General features: G+C 35.0%; 1 protein-coding gene and 1 non-coding gene across 13 annotated transcripts in view; both read left to right on the forward strand.

Moving 5' to 3' along the window:
* The window catches only part of RALGAPA1 (Ral GTPase activating protein catalytic subunit alpha 1), a 271,674-nt gene that overhangs the window by 59,061 nt on the left and 192,290 nt on the right, over window positions 1–20,323 (forward strand). For all 12 annotated transcript variants that reach the window (XR_015252424.1, XM_086709916.1, XM_086709922.1 and 9 more), the window contains exons 6-10: window positions 1,133–1,310; window positions 2,765–2,880; window positions 5,042–5,180; window positions 6,225–6,433; window positions 9,164–9,403. Coding sequence is in view for 11 of the 12 variants with exons in the window: in XM_086709916.1 (XP_086566042.1) it covers window positions 1,133–1,310; window positions 2,765–2,880; window positions 5,042–5,180; window positions 6,225–6,433; window positions 9,164–9,403 (882 nt within the window). In the remaining variant the exon portion in view is untranslated. The remainder of the gene's footprint in view (window positions 1–1,132; window positions 1,311–2,764; window positions 2,881–5,041; window positions 5,181–6,224; window positions 6,434–9,163; window positions 9,404–20,323) is intronic.
* Window positions 10,774–10,878, forward strand: LOC112856574 (U6 spliceosomal RNA). The gene has a single exon (XR_003223142.1). It is a non-coding gene; the product is annotated as a U6 spliceosomal RNA (small nuclear RNA).

Consider the following 20,323-nt stretch of genomic DNA (forward strand, 5'->3'; position numbering starts at 1 on the left):
TGTCTCTCTCTCAAAGTAATAAACTTAAAACAAAGAGAAAAACTGTTGTTTGCCAATGCATTGAGTGATTCACTAGAAATACTTTACTCTCTGATCCCAGAAGATAAAAACTATTTAATCATTCAATAAATTATTCTTTATATTACCATAACTATGCTTAGATGTAGAGAGAAATAAAGGATCTATATTAAAAAGTTGGTTTTATTTCTTTTTCATTATCTCATTGTGCTGTTATAAGAGAAGCTACCTTGTCTAAAGGCTTCTCATTATAGGTTAAATGAAAGTTTCATATTGTAGGTAGGTTTGGTGTCAAGGCTTGGAATAAGAGCATGAAGGATTAAGTCTTCCTAATTGTTATCTTGTTATCTCCCTAAACTGTGAGGTTGGCAGCTGTTGAACAGCTTTGACAGTGGCCGTTTACCAAGCTGTGGTAGGCCAATTTCCAAAGCTACCAGTGAGGTTAGGTTAGTGAAGAACTTGATGTTTTCCTTGTCAGAGTTTGAATGTTTTTCTGTCTTTTCCTGTTCTCTTCATGGGAGAGAATTTATGCATTGATTCAAATATTTGTTGTCTTCTGTAGATGGGTTATTGTTCTAGGTGCTTAGAATAGAGTAATAGGTCACAATTTCTGTTTTGCAGGTTAGCAGGAAATAATAAGTACATGACATAATTTCAGAGAGTGGTAAGCCTTTTAAGGACAAGAACATTAATTTAGCAGTGCACCAGGATCCCCATTACGATTCTTCATTTTACCAAACTCATTATAGCAAGGAACAGTTATTGCCCTCTTTCTTCTTGTATTAGACCATCAGAAATGATTTTCTGATTTTCTACAAATGGAAATTATAGAACAAAGATTACCTTATGGCTTTCAGTAGTAAGAGGCCAAGTTTATTCTGTAGTTGTTCAAATCTATGAATTTAATTTTACAAGTAATGAGAGCTCAATAAATGACATGGATGTAATAGCTCTTCCTCCTTCCCTCCCTCCTTCCTTCTTCCTTTCCTTTCCCTCTTTCTTTCCTTCCTCTGTTTTGCAAAGTAACATTCTCTAATCATCTAAAGAATTTTGGCCTTAAAAGTAAGAAAATATTTCCATTGTAAGTAAAAATACTGTTTTTATTTTATTTTAGATCAGGCGGGAAGGTGTTCGTCTTTTTTTATTATGGTTACAAGCTCTTCAGAATAACTGTAGCAAAGAACAACTTTGGATGTTTTCTTGCTTAATTCCTGGATTTTCAGCACTACAATCTGAACATGGACCTCGAACTTTAGATAATCTCATTAATCCTCCACTCAACCTTCAAGAAAGTAAGATTCATGAGATCTTATTCATTAGTATTTAAAATTTTCTGTGTAGTTAATATAGGTTTAAAATGTCTGTACATTTATTAACTGGGTAATTCAAGGCCATATTGTAAAATGTAGGTTTTATTATTTTTTAGGTATAATGAGGCCAACAGATCAGATGATTGTCGTTAAAAAAAAATATATAGTTACAGTTCCCAAGAGGAGAGGGCATGCCACACCAGGGAGGGTGGCCACATGGGGAAGTACCAGGGTCAATCAGGGGTAGGGTATCATAGGCAAGAGCCTATATGATTTCTGTAGGTAGAATGTGTGAGGCAGTGTGAGCAGTTCTGCGGCTCATTTGGATAATTTTAGCAGGCTCAGGTGCAAACGGGCTTTCCCTCATTGTCACTCAGGTACCTGGGTGATTAGGTGAGGGGAATAGTGGCCTTGAGTGTGAGGGCCGAATAGAAGTGGGGAGTAGAGGTGTGTACTCTGGACTGGATGGTTTGCACCTGGAAGGAATGTTCTCCAGCCCATGTTTATGATCTCTAGGAATTAGCTAGCCAGCCCTGGGAGGGCCATTCTTCTCTCCCTGGCCAACAAGTCTTCTGGCATCAAAGCATCAGAAACACCTGGTTAATATAAGCCATTTTTACATTTATCTTTCATCTCTAATTCTCATAAGTCCTCTTGTATCCTTGAGTTAATTTGGATGTACTTTGAAGTACAAGAGTATTTTATTTTGTGCCAAGAGGACTATAAAGAAACCTACTTTTGTGAACTTAATTACTGGGCTAATATTTACTGAGAAACAGGTTTAGGAATATGCCTGTACTAAACTAGGTGCTGCTTAGGAAATATTTAAGAGAATTCAGCTAGTTGTTGGTTTTCTTGAATTTGCGGTTGTTACAATGAATGTTTTTGAATATTTGAAAATTTTTGAAAATGTACATATTTCTTATTTTATACATGGACTTTTGTAATCAAGGAACTAAGATGTTTTCTTTTTGAGAGGGAAATAGCATTTCCTTTTTTGAATAAAGCGTTACCTTAAAGGGTAATCGTGGTCATTACTAGAGTACTCTGTCCTTTAATTGATGAATAAGCTCATTATTTTTGCTGTTACTCATCATACTATGGAATTTTGGAATGGACACACTTAATGTGAATTTTAAAATATCATGAGAAGTTTTTTTTCAAGCAAGATTTACTCTTAAGCCCTTCATATCTGTCTGTCCATCCTTGTCACATTATCTCAGTCAAGGGCTTATGAAACAGCTGTTATTAAACTTCATGGTTGTTGTGATGGTTGTCCGGATGATCTCAGATTTATTTCAAGCTTCAGTCATTAGAACATTTTCAACCAGTATTTGTTGCATATGTGTTTTACAGTTAATGTTTTTTGGACCACATTATTTCATTGTTAATTTTGTTTTGTAATTATACTGAACATTTCTTTTGTCTTTGGATAGCTCAAGTCACTATAGAGGAAATCACTCCTCTTGTCCCCCCACAATCAGGAGACAAAGGACAAGAAGATCTCACAAGCTATTTTCTTGAAGCACTTTTAAAATATATAGTAATTCAGGTATGTTTTATCTTCTTAAATATCACCCCTCTTACCATCATTTTTCCCTCTCTTACCATTGTTCTGTTAGAGTAGATATTTGCTTATTGTCCTGAAGGAGGACAGATTTTTGCTTTTGAAAATGTATGTTAGTATGCCTTTCCTGGAAAAAAAAAAAAATCATTGGAGGGATTATTAATCCCTTAGGGAGCTAGAGAGAGAAATTTTTAAGTAGACTGTTTCATGTATAAACCTTCTTATGTGGTCCAGTTTCTAATCCTTTCCTTTATAATCAGCAGCTGTGGTCTTTAAAAAAAACAAATAACTGGTTTAGGGATCAACCTGCCAAGAAGCCAGTAGGGAGGTAGGCTGAGAATGGGGTGTGGGTACAGGAATGTAATTTATACTTCAACCTGTTTGTACTGTAAATTTCTAAGTGAATGTATTTTGTAAGGTAACCTCTTCATCTCTGCATAGGAAATGTGCATGTTCTGATCAATGAAAACACTCGCATGTATACATTTCTTGTAACTGTTCCAAACATAAAAATTCCCCATGCCTTAGAAACTAACATTATAAAGTTAATTTGGACCCTGAATGAGATTACCAAGATTTAAATCTGATTCCACATCTTACTGATAGTATGATCTTTGTTAAATTAACCTCTGTGGCTTAAAATAGACATAAAAATAATACATATCCTACTTTGGTGTTTGAGGGTTAAATAATTAGTGCAAAGTACTAGAATAAAAAAGTACATGATACAAGTAAGTGTTCTGTGAATAGTAGTTGTTACTGTCATTATTATTACCAGTTTTTCTTTTTTAAAAAACAACTTTTACACTCCATATAGGTTTTTAAATGTTTTGCTGGTTTATTGAGATATAATTGGCATACAGTAAACTGCAATATTGAAATATACAATTTGATGAAATTTATTATATGTGTACAACATGCAGCCATCACCACAATCAATATAATGACAATATCACCCCTAAAAGTTCTCAGATGCCTTCGTAATATATCCTTTTCCACTCCTAACTGCTTCCTAATCCCAGGCAACTATTGATCTTTGTCACTATAGTTTGCATTTTCCATATTTTTATGTAAATGGAATCCTGTAGTACATACTTTTTTTTGGTCTGGCTTCTTTTTTCCATCATAAATATTTTGAAAATCATCCATATTGTTGTATATTTATAGTTTGGTTCTTTTTATTGCTGACTAGCTTTTCATTGTATGGATATACCACGTTTTGTTATTCAGGTGATAATGAGTTCCCAGTTTTTGGCTATTGCAAATAAAACTGTGAATATTGATAAATAAGTCCTTGTGTATACGTAAAGTTTCCTTTTTTGTGGGTAAATACCATTAGTCAAACAGCTAGGTTGTAGAGTAGGTATATACTGATTTTTTAAGGCGCTACCAAGTGTTTTCCAAATGGTTGTGCCTTTTTACATTCCACTAGCAATCTATGAAACTTAAAAGTTGCATCACATCCTCATCAACAGTTGGTATGGTCAGTATGTAATTTTAGCTATTCTAAAGTGAATGTATAGTGGTATCTCACTGAAGCCTACTCTGCGCTTTTACCATCCCCCTACTTAGATATCTTCCTCCCCCTACTGAAATTCTCACACCCTGTGTTTTACTGCTCTTTCCCCTTCTATCCTCACCTCCTTACTTCATGGACACTGTCCTCACCTCCTCGTGCTCAAAGTCCCCACTGGGCAACTGCCTCTACTGTATCCCCTCCATGGAGGCCCTACTTCTTATGCAAGCTCTGATTACCTGCACTTGACTGCCACTGCTTTTACTCCTTCTCTACTCTCACATATACCTATTTTGTATGACTTTTAAGGCTGAATTATTCAGGATGGGGCAATGGGGAAAAGAACATTCATATCTTTGTCATTAGTAGAGCTGAATTTGAGTCAACTTTGAAAATTTTCCAGAGCATACTTTAACTTCTCTAAGATTTTTGAAATATAACTTATATAATGCATTTTCATGGCATTAAACCCTCATTTTAAGATTTGTCCTTTATATATATTTAGCGTGTATATCTTTAGAGTGTAATAGATTAGTGTATTGCTTAAGTAACCTTTTACAAGCTTGTTTATAATAACTAATAACTGTTTCTGTTTCATGGAATGATTCTCATTACATTTTTTATTATTAGGTAAAAAGTTTAGAATGGAAGAACAAAGAAAACCAAGAAAGGGGATTTTCATTTTTGTTTTCACATTTTAAGAAATATTACTTGCCTTATATTTTCCCAAACATCTGCAAGGAGAATAGTTTATATCATCCTGTACTTGGTAAGTAGTCTTTGGAATTTTCTAAAAGAGCACATGTAAGAATAAAATATACTTCATTGTAAAGCTGGCATTTGTTACCTGAAGAAGACTGATAACTTTAATATTTTTATTGATTCCTTAGAAATATACCTTGATTCATACAAAAAGTGGAATTCTATTAATAGGAAAGTTTCACTGAGAGTGAAGAGATTTTTTTTAAAAAACATATTCTTTGGGTCTCACCAATTGGAAAAGTTAACCTACCAGCAATATTTGTGATTATAAATTAAACTTAATTCTAATATTTGGTATGATCCTTAAACTACATTATAAATTTTTTAAGGCCCCCCCAAGGGTTTGATTTAGTATGTCTTATTTAAATTATGTATGAATAATTGCAGTGTCATATGTTTTGATGATATATTATCCAGTATTTAGTGGCTGTGCCAAAATGGCTGTGTGAGCCTTGAAACTAGAACCTTCTTGACAAATGTTGGGTTAGAAGCAGACCTTCCATATATAGGAGGCACTGGCAGTCTGTATGTGGAAATGTTCTTTTTGAAGAAAGATTTTCCTATTTTAAGCTTTGCCAAGTTTAGGCAACTCATAGGTTTAGGCATAACCATTAGAGCTAGTAGAAAGGAATTAAATTAGAGTAGCAGATCTTTGCCATTGAGAACAATATTTACTTTAAAAATATTTTTGCTGTAAAAATCAAGGAAAAATTCTCATACTTTGTATTACTTCAAAATTTGTGTCTCAGTCTTAGGTTAATTGAAGTGAGTTCTCATTAATTTCAAATGGCTCTGGAAGGTTCTCTACTTAGGCAAGATTCATTGAGCTTTTCAGTGATAAAATTGCAAAAACACATTTCCATATATCAGCCATATATGGTTCACTCTTGTAGATTCCATGCTGATATCTAGCAAATTATTTTAAAATGTCATTTTTGTACCAAATCTTCTAAAACAAGAGTATCATGACAAGTGTTTTCTCAAATGTTTAAAAATGCATATTTAAGCATAATTCTTATTTTGGTCTTTGTTTTCCTTTTATTTTTCATAGATATCCCACAGGTGAGACCAAAGCCACATTATGTTATGATAAAGAAGGATGCTGAAACCAATGAAGCAATCTATTGTACAAAGGAGCCTTTCATTAAGGCTCGGGTTATTGTCATTCGTTGGCTGGTTTCTTTCTGGCTTGAGCCAAAGCCACATACAGGACCTCATATTCCTGGGATGGAAGGTGAAGTCTTGCCAAAGAATATTCAGGTAATACATCACATAAGGCAAACTTGTTGAAGTTAAAAATGGCTTAAGAGATATGTCTCTGGATTTAAATTGCCTTATGTGTAGAACACATTTAAAGCAAATGATAGTATTTTCTTTGTATAAATGTATTTTATGAATCCAAATTTTAACAATTATTATAGAATTGATAGTTTTTTTAATAAAAAATAAAACTTGGAAGACATAGAAGATAATTCTAGTCATATATGAGTCTCAGCCTTTAATTTGTTTCTGTATTTTATATTAGTTGTGCAGTATTAAAAATATTCTGAATTGTACATACAGACTCTTGCAGTTGGAAGCAATCTGTAATCAAATGGTTGTAGAACCATCATAATTCTTTGTAGATTTCCAAAGCATTCACAGAATGCTGACTTAAAATCTTATCTTCCAGGGTACTTGGCTGGCCCAGTCCATGGAGCTTGTGACTCTTGATCTTGGGGTTGTGAGTTCAAGCCCCGTGTTGGGTGTAGAGATTATTTAAATATAAAGTCTTGGGCGCCTGGGTGGCTCAGTCATTTAAGCACCCAACTTTGGCTCAGGGCATGATCTCACGGTTTGTGAGTTCAAACCCACATCAGGCTATCTGCTGTCAGCGCAGGAGCCCACTTTGGATCCTCTGCCCCCATATCTCCCTGTCACTCCCCACTTGCACGTTCTGTCTCTCTCAAGAATAAATAAACATTAAAAAAAAATCTTTTTTAAAAAATTTTTTAACGTATATTTTTGAGAGAGAGAGAGCATGAGCAGGGGAGGGACAGAGAGAGAGGGAGACAGAGAATCTGAAGCAGGCTCCAGGCTCTGAGCTGTCAGCACAGAGCCCGATGCAGAGCTCAAACCCACAAACTATGAGATCGTGACCTGAGCCGAAATCAGATGCTTAACCTACTGAGCCATCCAGGCAGCCCCCCAAAAAATAAAATCTTAAAAAAATAACGCCTTGCCCTCATCTCATTTCCCCTTTTTTCAACAAGGGCACTGAGTCTAGAAATGTGATATAAAATTGTACGGCTATACAATGGAGGGACTAATCTATAAACTTCTAGTATTTCTTAATTAAATAGTTGGTCTTTTTCATACTTCATTATCACTTTCTCCTTTTTCCTCAGTGTGTGTTTTTCCTGAACTTATCTATATTACAGTATTTATTTTATAATTTTTATTTTCCTTTTCTCAGATTTTCTTCATTTAGCTTAAAATATCTTATACTGTGTGTGTTTTTGTATGACTTCTTAAATCTTTCACAAATTAAGTGGAGGTATAAAGTGGATGTTTAATTGATTAGCACTCAGAATATTTCAATTATATTCCCCCTTAGCCTTTATTTATCTGCAGCCGACTATGGGTATGTTTTCCCTAAAACTTTGTTTCAATGTCTCTACACAGAATTATTAAATATAGAAACTCTCAAGCAGAACTATTTTCCATGATCTCAGAACTTAATGCACTAAAATCATGGAGGTTTTGATTAGGAAGGCATATTTGAGATTATTTACTTAAACCCTCTTGTTTTATAGACGACAAAACTGAGACTAAAAATTGAGTAACTTAATGGAAACGAATTTGCCATACCATGATATAGTGCTACTACTATCATAACATGGTAGTAATTTCCTTATCACCAACCTTACTTTATCGCTAGTCTTAGGCTTCATCTTTAGTCATGGTGAAAAATCTTTTAAGTTAGTAGAATATAGAATGTTCTCTTGAGTTTGTTTCTTTCTTTCCTTCCTTCCTGCCTGCCTACCAGCCAGTCAGCCTTCCTTCCTTTGTTCCTCCCTCCCCATTTCCCTTCCTTCCTTCCGATTTTATTTTTAAGTAATCTCTACACCCAGCATGGGGCTCAGACTTAAAACCCCAAGATCAAGAGTCACATATTCTACCAGTAGCCAGCCAGGCACCTCACTCTTGAGTTTTTTTTTATATTTTCTTTAGGCGTCATTTCTACTTCTGTCATAATTTTTTTTTTTTTTTGCCATTCCTTTGTTTTTTTGTAACTTGTTTGTACTGCAAACATTCTAAAAGCAAATTATAGGTGGATAGATGATTAGTGAGTGTCACTATATTACTTACGTGATGAATTATTTGGATTGCCACTTAATTATTTAGAATGGATTCTAAATGAAATCTATGCCTGGGGTGCCTGGGTGGTTCAGTCCATTGAGTGTCCATCAGATTCTTGATTTTGGCTCAGGTCATGATCCCAAGGTTGTGGGATCAAGCCCTGCATGGGCTCCATGCTGAATGTGGAGTCTGCTTAAGGTATTCTCTCCCCACCCCCCCTCGTTCTCCTTTCTACCTGTCTCCCCTGCCCACTCACTCTCTCTTTGAAAAAAAAAAAAAAAAAAGTCTATGATCTATGCCCAGTTTTAAACAATAGTGTAAGTTATTTGTGGAATGCTTTGAGTTCTACCAGTATTTGCTATTAGAAAGCAAAATACCAGGGTGCCTGGGTGGCTCAGTAGGTTAAACATCCAACTCTTGATTTCGGCTTAGGTCTTGATCTCACAGTTCGTGAGCTCGAGCCCTGCATCAGGCTCCTCGCTGGCAGCATGGAGCTCTCTTGGGAGTCTCTCTCTCCCTTTCTCCTGCCCCTCCCCTGCTCTTGGCTTCTCTCTCTCTGTCTCAAAATAAATAAACTTTAAAAAAAAAAAAAGCAAAATACCAAATTAAATGATTATGATATTCTCCCTCTTTTTTTTTTTATTTTAGAGAGCAGCTGCTAGTTTGGTATCCAGAGAAGAAAACAAAAATGATAATGCTGATAAAGCAGATAGAACTACAGAACCAGAACAGTCCCATTCTAATACAAGCACTCTCACGGAGCGAGAACCTAGCTCATCCAGTCTCTGCAGTATTGATGAAGAACATCTCACAGACATTGAAATAGTTCGCAGAGTTTTTTCTTCTAAAAGAAGTAATGTAAACTTTGTCACAGAGATATTTCGTCAGGTAAAGTATCTTTCAGTAATTTTAATTTCTAATGTAGACTTTGGTTTTTTTTTTTTTTTTTTTTTTTTTAATTTTTTTTTTTTTTTTAACGTTTATTTATTTTTTTGGGACAGAGAGAGACAGAGCATGAACAGGGGAGGGGCAGAGAGAGAGGGAGACACAGAATCAGAAACAGGCTCCAGGCTCTGAGCCATCAGCCCAGAGCCCGACGCGGGGCTCGAACCCACGGACCGCGAGATCGTGACCTGGCTGAAGTCGGACGCTTAACCGACTGCGCCACCCAGGCGCCCCTGTAGACTTTGGTTTTTAATGTTGAATATACTGACTTTCAGCTATTTAAAATTCCTAATAGAAATGTTTGTTTGTTTGTTTAAGTTTATTTATTTTGACAGAGAGAAAGAGAGAGCATGAACAGGAGAGGGGCCCAGAGAGGGAGAGAGAGAATCCCGAGCAGGCTCCAACACTGTTAGTGCAGAGCCCAATGCAGGGCTCAAATTCACAAACTGTGAGATCATGACCTGAGCCAAAACCAAGAGTTGGGCACTTCACCAACTGAGCAACCTAGGACCCCCTTAATAGAAATGTTTTTTAAAGTTCATATTTAATTTTAAATTTAATTTTAATTTTAAAATTTGCTATTTTAATCTTTTAATATTTTCTATTATTTATAGAAATATTTTATAAATTATTTTAGTTTATGATGAGTTTAGTTTAATAACCAACCATGCTCCTCTTTCTGTTATTAGAACAGTTTTCTTAGTTACTCACTTTCCGGTTTGAAACTTTATTTCCTACCATTTGATTAGTAAATTAAAATTATTTTATCTTTCATTCTCTACAGTCAGTAAAAAGTGGTTTATGAGTATAAGAAGCAATGTTTTCATTGCCTTTATCCTCCTTTCAGAGGCTCAGTTTTGTCCTCTAAGGCATTCTGAAATTAAAGTTGCGTAAGGTAGATATTTGGGGACTAAAATAAAGAAATGGAGAGAAAGAAAAAGAATAAAAAGTATCATATAAGGATAGCTAGAAATTCCTAAGTGCACATTCTCAATTACATAGAAATTTTATGGAAAATAAACCTTATAAAAACTAATCATTTGCTCTTAATAGCAAAGGTACTTAACTTTTGCAGGTAAACATCATTGAGTTTTGTAGCTGAAGGGGATCATTCAAGTCTCACAGCAAGAAAGTGGTAGATTTGGGACTAAAACTCCCAGATCCTGGTTCCCCTGGCAGTGCTGTTTATACCACATTGCCTTCACTTGCCAGGGAGCTGTCTAGGCAAAGCACATCTTCACCTCATATACATATTTATTGATATGCAAAACAGAGGCATCATTAGCTTTGTAAAGAAACAAACTTGCTTTGGCTTGTTTCAGCAGCACAAACACTAAACATTAGAATGATACAGAGAAAATTAGCATGGCACCTGCACAAGGACCACAGGCAAATTCATGAAGGGGTTCTATATTTTTGTGTTCATGAGTACAAAATGTATACAATTATATACAAATAGATTGTTTCATTCAACCCCAATAAAGTGACTATCACAATAAAAAAAAAAAGGAGACCAACTTGCCTTACCATTTTGTCCGGCTTTGGCAGTGGTTCTGGTTGCCAAATTTTACAGTTTGAGTTGATAGACTATTTGACAAATGGGAAGGGAAAGATATTTGGCAAATAATGTTGGAATAATTTACTTGGGGGAGAAATCAAAGCAAGCTTATAGAACTATTCGGGTTTTCAAGTAATAAACTTTGTATAAGTTTATTTTTCTAGGAGTTTGTTCATTGCATTTGTTTTCAGATTTGACAAAAAGTTCATTACATTCTTTTATAAACTTTTTAATCTCTGAAGCATTTATATTCATGTTCCTCCTTATCATTCCTGTTAGTATTTATTTGTCTTTTTTTTTTTTTTTTAATGATTCTTGCTAGAGATTTGTCATTTTATTAGTCTTTTCAAGAATGAGCTTTTGGCTGTTAGTCCTCTCTGTTTTATACTTGTTTTTCTGCTTTATTATTTTTTGCTCCTTGTTATTTCATCTTTCTACTTGATTTTGTTTTTTTTTTCCCTAGCTAATTAATTTTAGTCTCACATTTTTCTCAAATGATTTTTGAGGCTATTAATTTACCATATGTACTGTTTTATCTATATTTTACAAATTTTGGTGTATAGCATTTTTTGTTATTATTCACATGTAAATATTTTCTAATTTTCATGTTAATACCTTCTTTGACCTTTGCAATATTTATCAATTTGTGTCTTCCAAACAGTTTTCTGGGTTTTTTTTTCTTACAAATTTTGATGTGATTCTTTTAGAGAATATAGTCTGTATGATACTAGTTATTTACAATGAATTGAAACTTATGGCTCAGAATGTAGTCATTTCTCATAAATGTCCTGTGTGCTTGGAAAGAATGTATGCTTCTCTGTTGAGTTCAGTGATCATTAACGTCTGAAATTTTGTATATCCTTACTAAAAGTTTTTGGTCAGTTTGACCTTACAGTTATGGAAGTCTTATACTCTGATGATTTGTCAGGTTTATCTTTGTAGCTCCATAAATTTTTCTTTGTATATTTTCAAGCTGTATAATTAATAATTAAATACATACAAGTTGAAAGTTTTATATTTAAATGTGGCTCAGCTGTTTAAGCATCTGACTCTTGTTTTTGGCTTAGGTCATGATCTCATGGTTTATGAGTTCAAGCCCCATGTTGGGCTCTGCACAGTGCAGAGCCTGCTTGGGGCGCTGTCTCTCTCTCTCGCTCTCTCTCTCTCTCTCTGTTTCTCCCCCACTTTGCTCTCTCTCTTTCAAGATAAATAAACCTAAAAATTTTTTTTTGAATGTGAATTAAACATTTTATTTTTATGGCCCTTTTCACCTACAAAAATTATTTTTGCATAAAGTCTATTTTATTTACTATTAGTGGATTTATACCACTTTTTTTTTAAAGTTTATTTATTTTGAGAGAGAGAGAGAGAGAGCAAGCGAGCAGGGAAGGGACAGAGAGAGAGGAAGAGAGAAACAGTTGCAAGCAGGCTCCATGCTGGCAATGCAGAGTCCAACATGGGGCTGGAACTCACTAACTGAGATCATAACCTGAGCCGAAACCAAGAGTTGGATGCTTAACTGACTGAGCCACCCAGGTGCCCTAACTTTCTTTTTATTATGAACTAGCCTCTGGGGTGGCTGGCTGGTTCAGTGGGTAGAGCATGGAACTCTTGATCTCAAGGTCATGAGTTCAAGCCCCCTGTTAAAAAAAAAAAAAAAAAAGAAAAAAAAAGTAGCCTCATACATTTTTTTAAACAATCTTTTAATTTTTAACTCTTTTATATCATTAGATTTTGTGTGCCTCTTGTAAATATGGTTTAATTTTTAAAAATCTTTGTCTTTTAGGGGCACCTGGGTGGCTCGGTCGGTTAAGTGTCCGACTTCAGCTCGGGTCATGATCTCACGGTCCGTGAGTTCGAGCCCCACGTCGGGCTCTGTGCTGACAGCTCAGAGCCTGGAGCCTGTTTCGGATTCTGTCTCCCTCTCTCTCTGCCCCTCCCCTGTTCATGCTCTGTCTCTCTCTGTCTCAAAAATAAATAAACGTTAAAAAAAATTAAAAAAAAAAAATAAAAATCTTTGTCTTTTAAATGGAATATTTATATTTATTATAATTATTGTTTGGATTTATTGGTAGCATCCTATTTTGTTCTATTTTTTTTACCATGTTTGTATTTCTTTTGTGTCATTGTCTTATTTTTTGCTTTCTTTTTGATACTTTTTCACTTTGTATCCTTTTACTGTTACTTGGTTTGAAAGTTATATTCTATTTCTTTTTCTTCAGTGATTATTGTATAAATTTTAACATACATAATTCACTTTCCAAGGACTAAAGTTATTTTTTTACCCTTTTTCTAATCAGTACAAGGATCTTAGAACCTTATTACTCTTAACCCCCCCCAACTTAACCTACTGTTATTATTGAATAATTCAGTTCTATTTTATGTGGTTGTGGTTTAACTCCAGTATTATTACTGTTCTGTGCATTCAGTATTGATTTACGTTTAGTTATCTGTTTACATATTCTGTGATTATGATATCTTCCCTTCCAGATTTTTTAGAATCACTTTCCTCTGCTTGAATGAAGTTCATCATTTAGTGGATGATTCATCATTTTAGTGGATGTCTGTTGGTATCAAATACTAAAAATTTTTGCCTGTCTGAAAATGTCTTTTATTTTTGAAAGACTTTTTCTACTGGACATAGACTTCTAGATTAACAATTATTTTCACCCAGCACATTTTAGATACTCAGATACTTTCCCACTGTTCTTTGTTTTATGTTGTTGCCGTTGAGATGTCAACCAGCAATTGAACTAATAAGTCAGCTATCTTTGCTCTGGCTCTTTTTAATATCTTCTTTTAGTATTTGGCATTTTACATTTTACTGTGGTATGCCCAGATCTAGGTTTCCTTTCATTTATTCTTTAGGGGATATTTTAGGCATACTTCATTTATGGATTAATATATTTTGGCAATTCTGGAAATTTTTCAGCCATTATCTCTTTAAATATTGCCTCTGTCCCATCTTTTTCTTGTCTTTCCGGGACTCTGACAAGATGTATGTTAGATCTTTTTTACCTTAAGTGTCTGTTAACCTCTCATTCATATTTTCCATCCCTTTGTCTCTCTATGCTACATTCTGGGTACTTCCTTTTTAATTACAACTGCTTCTGGAAATTGGCAAGTCTGCTCAATTTGATTGTTTCTAGTTCTTATGTTTTACTTATTTATGCTAAACATAGTTATTTTATATTGATTGATCATTGTAATATTCCTGAGGTCTTTGTAGATCTGATCATACCATATTTTGTTTCTATGTTCTCTGTCTTATTGTGGTGTATTCTCTTAAGGTTTCTTCCAATATTTCGTGATTTCAGAAATTTAGAATTTTGACTCTGAGCTTTTTCATCTTACATCTTCATTTGCTGATTTGGTTTATTAAAGGTTAATTCTCTCAGAAATGAGTTGCATTTGCTGCTTCTAGGTGCAAAGAGACACTAACAACCTGTCGTTAAACTGAATCCTTGATTTGAGGTTCAAGCTAGCCACATAATATGAACACAGAATATAAAACTATGTTAAGGCTAGCTTTTAGTTACAGTGTGTCTGGGGAGATTTTTGTTGTTATTGTTATCTACTCTGCATCTAGGTATGGGCAGTTTTGTTTACAAACTTTTAATGGTTGGGTTTATTTCTCATTCAGCATTGCACTGACAGTATGTAGTTCTGACTTTGTTTAGTTTTCCTGTTGTTCTCCCTGCTTTGGCACAATAGGTCCATGGAAACCAAAGTAATTGGTTCCACTCAGAGTGAAAGCCAGCTTTCTTGCTCCTCCTAAAACTTAGCTCACTGAGTTTGGATTTCATATAGGTTTTTATTTTTGAATATTTTTTTCTGCTTTTTGGCTTATCAATGCATTTAAAAAGATTAAATTTGGGGCACCTGGGTGGCTCAGTTCGTTAAGCATCCAACTCTTGATTTCGACTCAGGTCATGATCTTGGGGTCATGGGATTGAGCCCCGTGTCCGGCTCCATGCTAAGCATTGAACCTGCTTGGTCTCTCTCCCTCTCTTTCTCTCCCTTCCCCTCTCACACTCTATGTAAATAAATAAACATAAAAAATTAAAATAACAAAAAGATTAAATGTATTTTTAATATACATTTTGATTTTTCAATCAGAAGGTTTGTTGAGTTACTAGTCCACCATACTCTTGGAAACAGAATTCCCCTTATTGAGTTTTTAATAATGCTCTTTATATTTAAAATTTTTTAATTTGCATTTGCTTATTTTTCACATCTGCCCTAGTCCCTTTTTGCAGTGGTTCATTCATTCTTTATTCATATTCATTTTCTTAAGTAAAACATGTTAAAAATGTTCATTTTATATTCCTTATTCTACTACCTCTATCAGCTAGTTTTTATAGTTTTGGCCTTCTTGGTTGTTGTTTCTGTTTTCACCCCTGTTTATTTTGGGTTTTTGTGTTACGGATTTACATTTCTGTGGAATTTTGTGGGAATTACTTTGAAACTTGGGTTGAAAGATGTGTTCCTGTAGAGAAGAAATGCTCTTGCTTCTCCCAGGTATTTGGTGGTCCTGTCAACCTTGGTTTACTTTACTTATTTTTAATTTAATTTTATTTTAATTTTTCAGTAAGCTCTATTGTACGCCCAGTGTAGATCTTGAACTCATGACCCTGAGATTAAGAGTCACATACTCTACCAAATGAGCCAGCCAGGCATCCCAGCCTCGGTTTACTTTAAATTATAATTCTCAGTTTATGATTCTGCCTACTTTGCACCACTCAAAGTTATGTGATGATCAGCCTGAGAATATGAATTTGCAGGAAAGGGTGTTCTTCCCTCCTATTCCCCTACACGAAGTCAGTAGACAAGTTTCCTCACTGACTCTTCTCTGGAGTTGAGATTTTTTGCCTTCCCCTCCTAGCTCACCTTTGTATTCAGGTTGCCTACATTGGTGTCAGTTTTACACATAGGAGCCTGATCTGTCTCTCCCCTCTGAACAGGTAGCTATTTAAACCCAACACTCTGGGCTATCCAGGGCAATAGCCAGCAGCTTCATTGCTCACTTCCTGTCTGGATTAATACACACATTTTGGTCTAGACTCAGAATATCCTTACAAGCTGAGCCATTCATTTAAAAAGGTCTGTTGTATTTTTTGATGCGACAGTTTGTAGGTGTTCTATGCAGGAAGATTCCAGGATATCTTTTAAATGATATTGCTGGAGACTGAAGTCCTCGGAGATGTTTTTATTCTGATAATTATTTTTTAAGTGATTTTTAAGGCAAAACTTAAGGAAAAATAAATTTGAGGATGGTGACACCAGTTGATCATTCATGTTTTGAAAAGGGATTAGTTTCTAAGATTAGGTATATAGTGGGAAAGCTATTTTTACTTGCACTAATGCTGATAAATTTTCAGAATTGAGAATTTGTGAAATAGTTTCTTTCCTTACTTTGAAGGCTCAGATGTTCCACAATATAGATAAAATACTCCATTAATTATCAGGTATATGACCATGTAATGACTTTGCCCCTAGCAGTCCCAGCTAGAGCACAAGTCTTTCTATAGGCAAATAAGTTTAGTAAAAATATGTTTACTTAATGTTTCTCAAAATTATCATCCTCAAAGCTTTCACAATTACTGTTTTCCCTATCTGAATTTCCATCCTTCAACCCTCCTTTCTTTCCTCTTTACCCTTTATCCCTTTTTTTTTCTAACCTGATACTCATCTTTTATTACTTTTAAATATGGCTACACCAGAGAAGTCTTCCATGACCACCCAAAAATAGATGCACCTGTATGCATATGCACACACACAGACACATGCACACATACACACACATAGTAAGTATCTTTTTATGATGTTTTTGAAAATTATTTTCTTCATAGTACCTCTTCTGAGTTTTATATTTATTTAAAAAATTATTTTTAAAATTTTAATCTTTTTTTCTACCCTCCATGAATACTTCTCATATTCATTCATCATATCCTCAGTGCCTGGCATAGAGTAGGCACCTAATAAATATTTGGTGAATGAATCAAGAAGTTCTGTAACTGTTGAGTACCAGGTACTTTATTAGTGCTACCTGAGGGCTAACATTTATTTCTAGAAACTAACTCTTGAAATAATTTGTTATATAGTTGATGATGTTATTTTAGGGCCAGTGTAATGATTGAGTTTTACCTCAGATGAAGATATTTATATTGTTATTTGTCTTTAAAACAAAGATACAACTATAAAGCATAAAATCCCCCAAATCATTTGAAATGATAAAGTTATTCTCTATGTTCAATAGAAAGGCATATATGCACTCCAGGCATTATATATTTATGTCTGTATATGTATAATTATATCTGTATATGATAATACCTACATATATAATATTTCATACATATGTATATAATTATATGTGTGTGTAAATTTTTTTTCTGCAAAGTCACTTTAAGGCAATAGATTGAAAACTGTGGTTTGAGGCTTCTGGGAAGTCAAAACTATTTTCATGACAAAATAAAATTTTATTTACTTTTTTCACTGTCATTTTTTCATGAGTGTGAAGTAAAGTTTTCCAGAGATACCTGATATGTGATATTGTGTCAGATTGAATGCAGAAACAAGCAGATAAGAGAATCCAACTGTCTCCCATTTATTTATTTTTAAATGTGTATTTATTTGAGGGAGGGGGCAGTGAGCAGGGGAAGGGCAGAGAGAGAGAGGGAGAGAGAGAATCCCAAGCAGGCTCCATCTCAGGATCTTGAGATCATGACCTGAGCTGATCTTAATCGACTGAGCCACCCAAGTGTCCCCCCACTGTCTTTTATTAGGCTAAACATTAATGATATTTGCAAAAATGTAAAGCAATGTATTTTGGAAAATCTGTTATTTGTGTTAACATATAGTAGGGTAGGGGTTCTGAGACCAAAATGCAAACCACTGCTTTCAGAAGACAGTGGGGTGCCTGGGTGCCTCAGTTAGTTAAACATTGGACTTTGGCTTGGGTCATAATCTCACGGTTTGTGACTTTGAGACCCTCGTCAGGCTCTCTGCTGACTCAAGCTCAGAGTTTGGAGCCTGCTTCCGATTCTGTGTCTCCTTCTCTCTCTGCCCCTCCCCCACTCGGTCAGTCTCTCTCTTTTTCTCTCTCTTTCAAAAATAAACATTAAAAACAATTTTTTTAAGTTAAAGAAAATAAAAAGACAAAAAATTTCCCGGGTCTGCTGAATGCTCACTGTACTTGATTTATCTTAAAGAATGTGTTTATCATAATCTGGGTTGGTTAATAATAAAAAAAATATTAAAAATTCAGAGATCAGCATGTTTTATTACTGTTTATTCACTGAAGAAGAGAGTCATAGCTACCAAATTCACAAAACTGGATCAGATTATCTTCAGCTAATACTGTTAAGTATTTGATTTTTCTTTCTCCTGTTGTTTTGATTCCATCTCCATGTAGTTTTTGTTTGTGTCGTAGTTTTACGGTCATAGAATCAAAACTGGAGATGACCTCTTGTAGGTCTATCTACAAACAAAATTTGCTGAACATATAGATTTAAATATGTTTTTTGAATGATAACTTTTCTTATTATCAGTTAATAATTGACGTGATTGGTGCTTCTTCATAGGGACAAGGTGCTGATGTATGGTTTTGAATGTTCTGGTTTCTGTGACAGTTATTTCTCGTTGTAAATGTATAAATCGGCACTCTGGTTTTTGTGCATCTGTTTTTTAGCCATGGCTAATCTCAGTCTTCCCATAAGTTTCATATTTAGTGTGTTGGCAAAATCAGACTTTAGAGCTTACAAGGACAAAGGTTACATATACACTCTGGGTTTTAGTAAATTCATTAGGCCACTTGGGATATGGTGTGACAGTTTATGCATTAATAAATACCAGCTCTGGATATTATTAATATTTTTTAAATGATTAAACTTTATGTTTTAGATCAGCTTTAGGTTAATAGTAAAATTGAGCAAAAACTACAGATGTTTTCATGCTAATTTTAAAAAAGTTCATTTTTCAGTATCTGAGAATAAAACTTTTGAGATTGAGATTTTTTTCTTATACTTTGAACCTTTTTTTTTTTTTTAACATATTTTATTTTTTTGAGAAAGAGAAAGTGAGCAAGGGAGGGGCAGAGAGAGAGAGGGAGATAGAATCCAAAGCAGGCTCCAGGCTCTGAGCTGTCAGCACAGAGCCCGACGTGTGGGGCTCGAACCCACAAACCATGAGATCATGACCCTAGCCGAAGTTGGGACTCTTAATCGACTGAGCCACCCAGGCACCCCTGTACTTTGAACCTTTTTTTTTTTTTATTTTATTTTTCAACGTTTTTATTTATGGGACAGAGAGAGACAGAGCATGAACGGGGGAGGGGCAGAGAGAGAGGGAGACACAGAATCGGAAACAGGCTCCAGGCTCCGAGCCATCAGCCCAGAGCCCGACGCGGGGCTCGAACTCACGGACTGTGAGATCGTGACCTGGCTGAAGTCGGACGCTTAACCGACTGGGCCACCCAGGCGCCCCTACTTTGAACCTTTTTAAGAAAGCTGAGATGTTGCTGCAATTATGAAATAAATATTCTTAGAGCAGACAGTCATGATCCAAATCATATCATTGACCATTAAGCTGCTAGAATATGAGAATGAGAGTTTGGGAATGGGTTTGTTTTTTTATTTATTTATTTTTTTTTAATTTTTTTTTTCAACGTTTATTTATTTTTGGGACAGAGAGACAGAGCATGAACGGGGGAGGGGCAGAGAGAGAGGGAGACACAGAATCGGAAACAGGCTCCAGGCTCTGAGCCATCAGCCCAGAGCCTGACGCGGGGCTCGAACTCCCGGACCGGGAGATCGTGACCTGGCTGAAGTCGGACGCTTAACCGACTGCGCCACCCAGACGCCCCAGGGTTTGTTTTTTTAGATAAAAGAAAGTAGCAAGTATGTAAATTGCTAGGGAATTAACAACAGCAAATAAATAAAAGTTACCAAAACTGCATTAAATGTCCTGTTATTATTACACATTAACTTTTCATCATTATCTTGGAAAGCTGATTTTCTTGGTTAGTTTCATTCAGATAAAGTACTTGACCCCATGATAATTATTAAATATACCTACTAATAGCTCTATAGGAGGAAGTGCCAGGGTTTTAGGTAAAGGTCTTGTGGCTTTTAGAGTCGAAATTAATAGGTACTAGTTGTAAAAGGAAAAATTAAAAGCAATTTAATTCCATTTCTGTGTGTAAAAAGAAAGTCCAGTAAAAATGTAACCACATGAACACAAACATGCATAAAGAAAGGAATTTGGGTAGTGAGATTAAGAGTATTTTTACTGTTGGGGCCCCTGGG

This window comes from Puma concolor, chromosome B3 (genome assembly GCF_028749965.1).
Source record: "Puma concolor isolate L17-30 chromosome B3, mPumCon1.1.hap2, whole genome shotgun sequence".
Taxonomy (NCBI): Eukaryota; Metazoa; Chordata; class Mammalia; order Carnivora; family Felidae; genus Puma; species Puma concolor.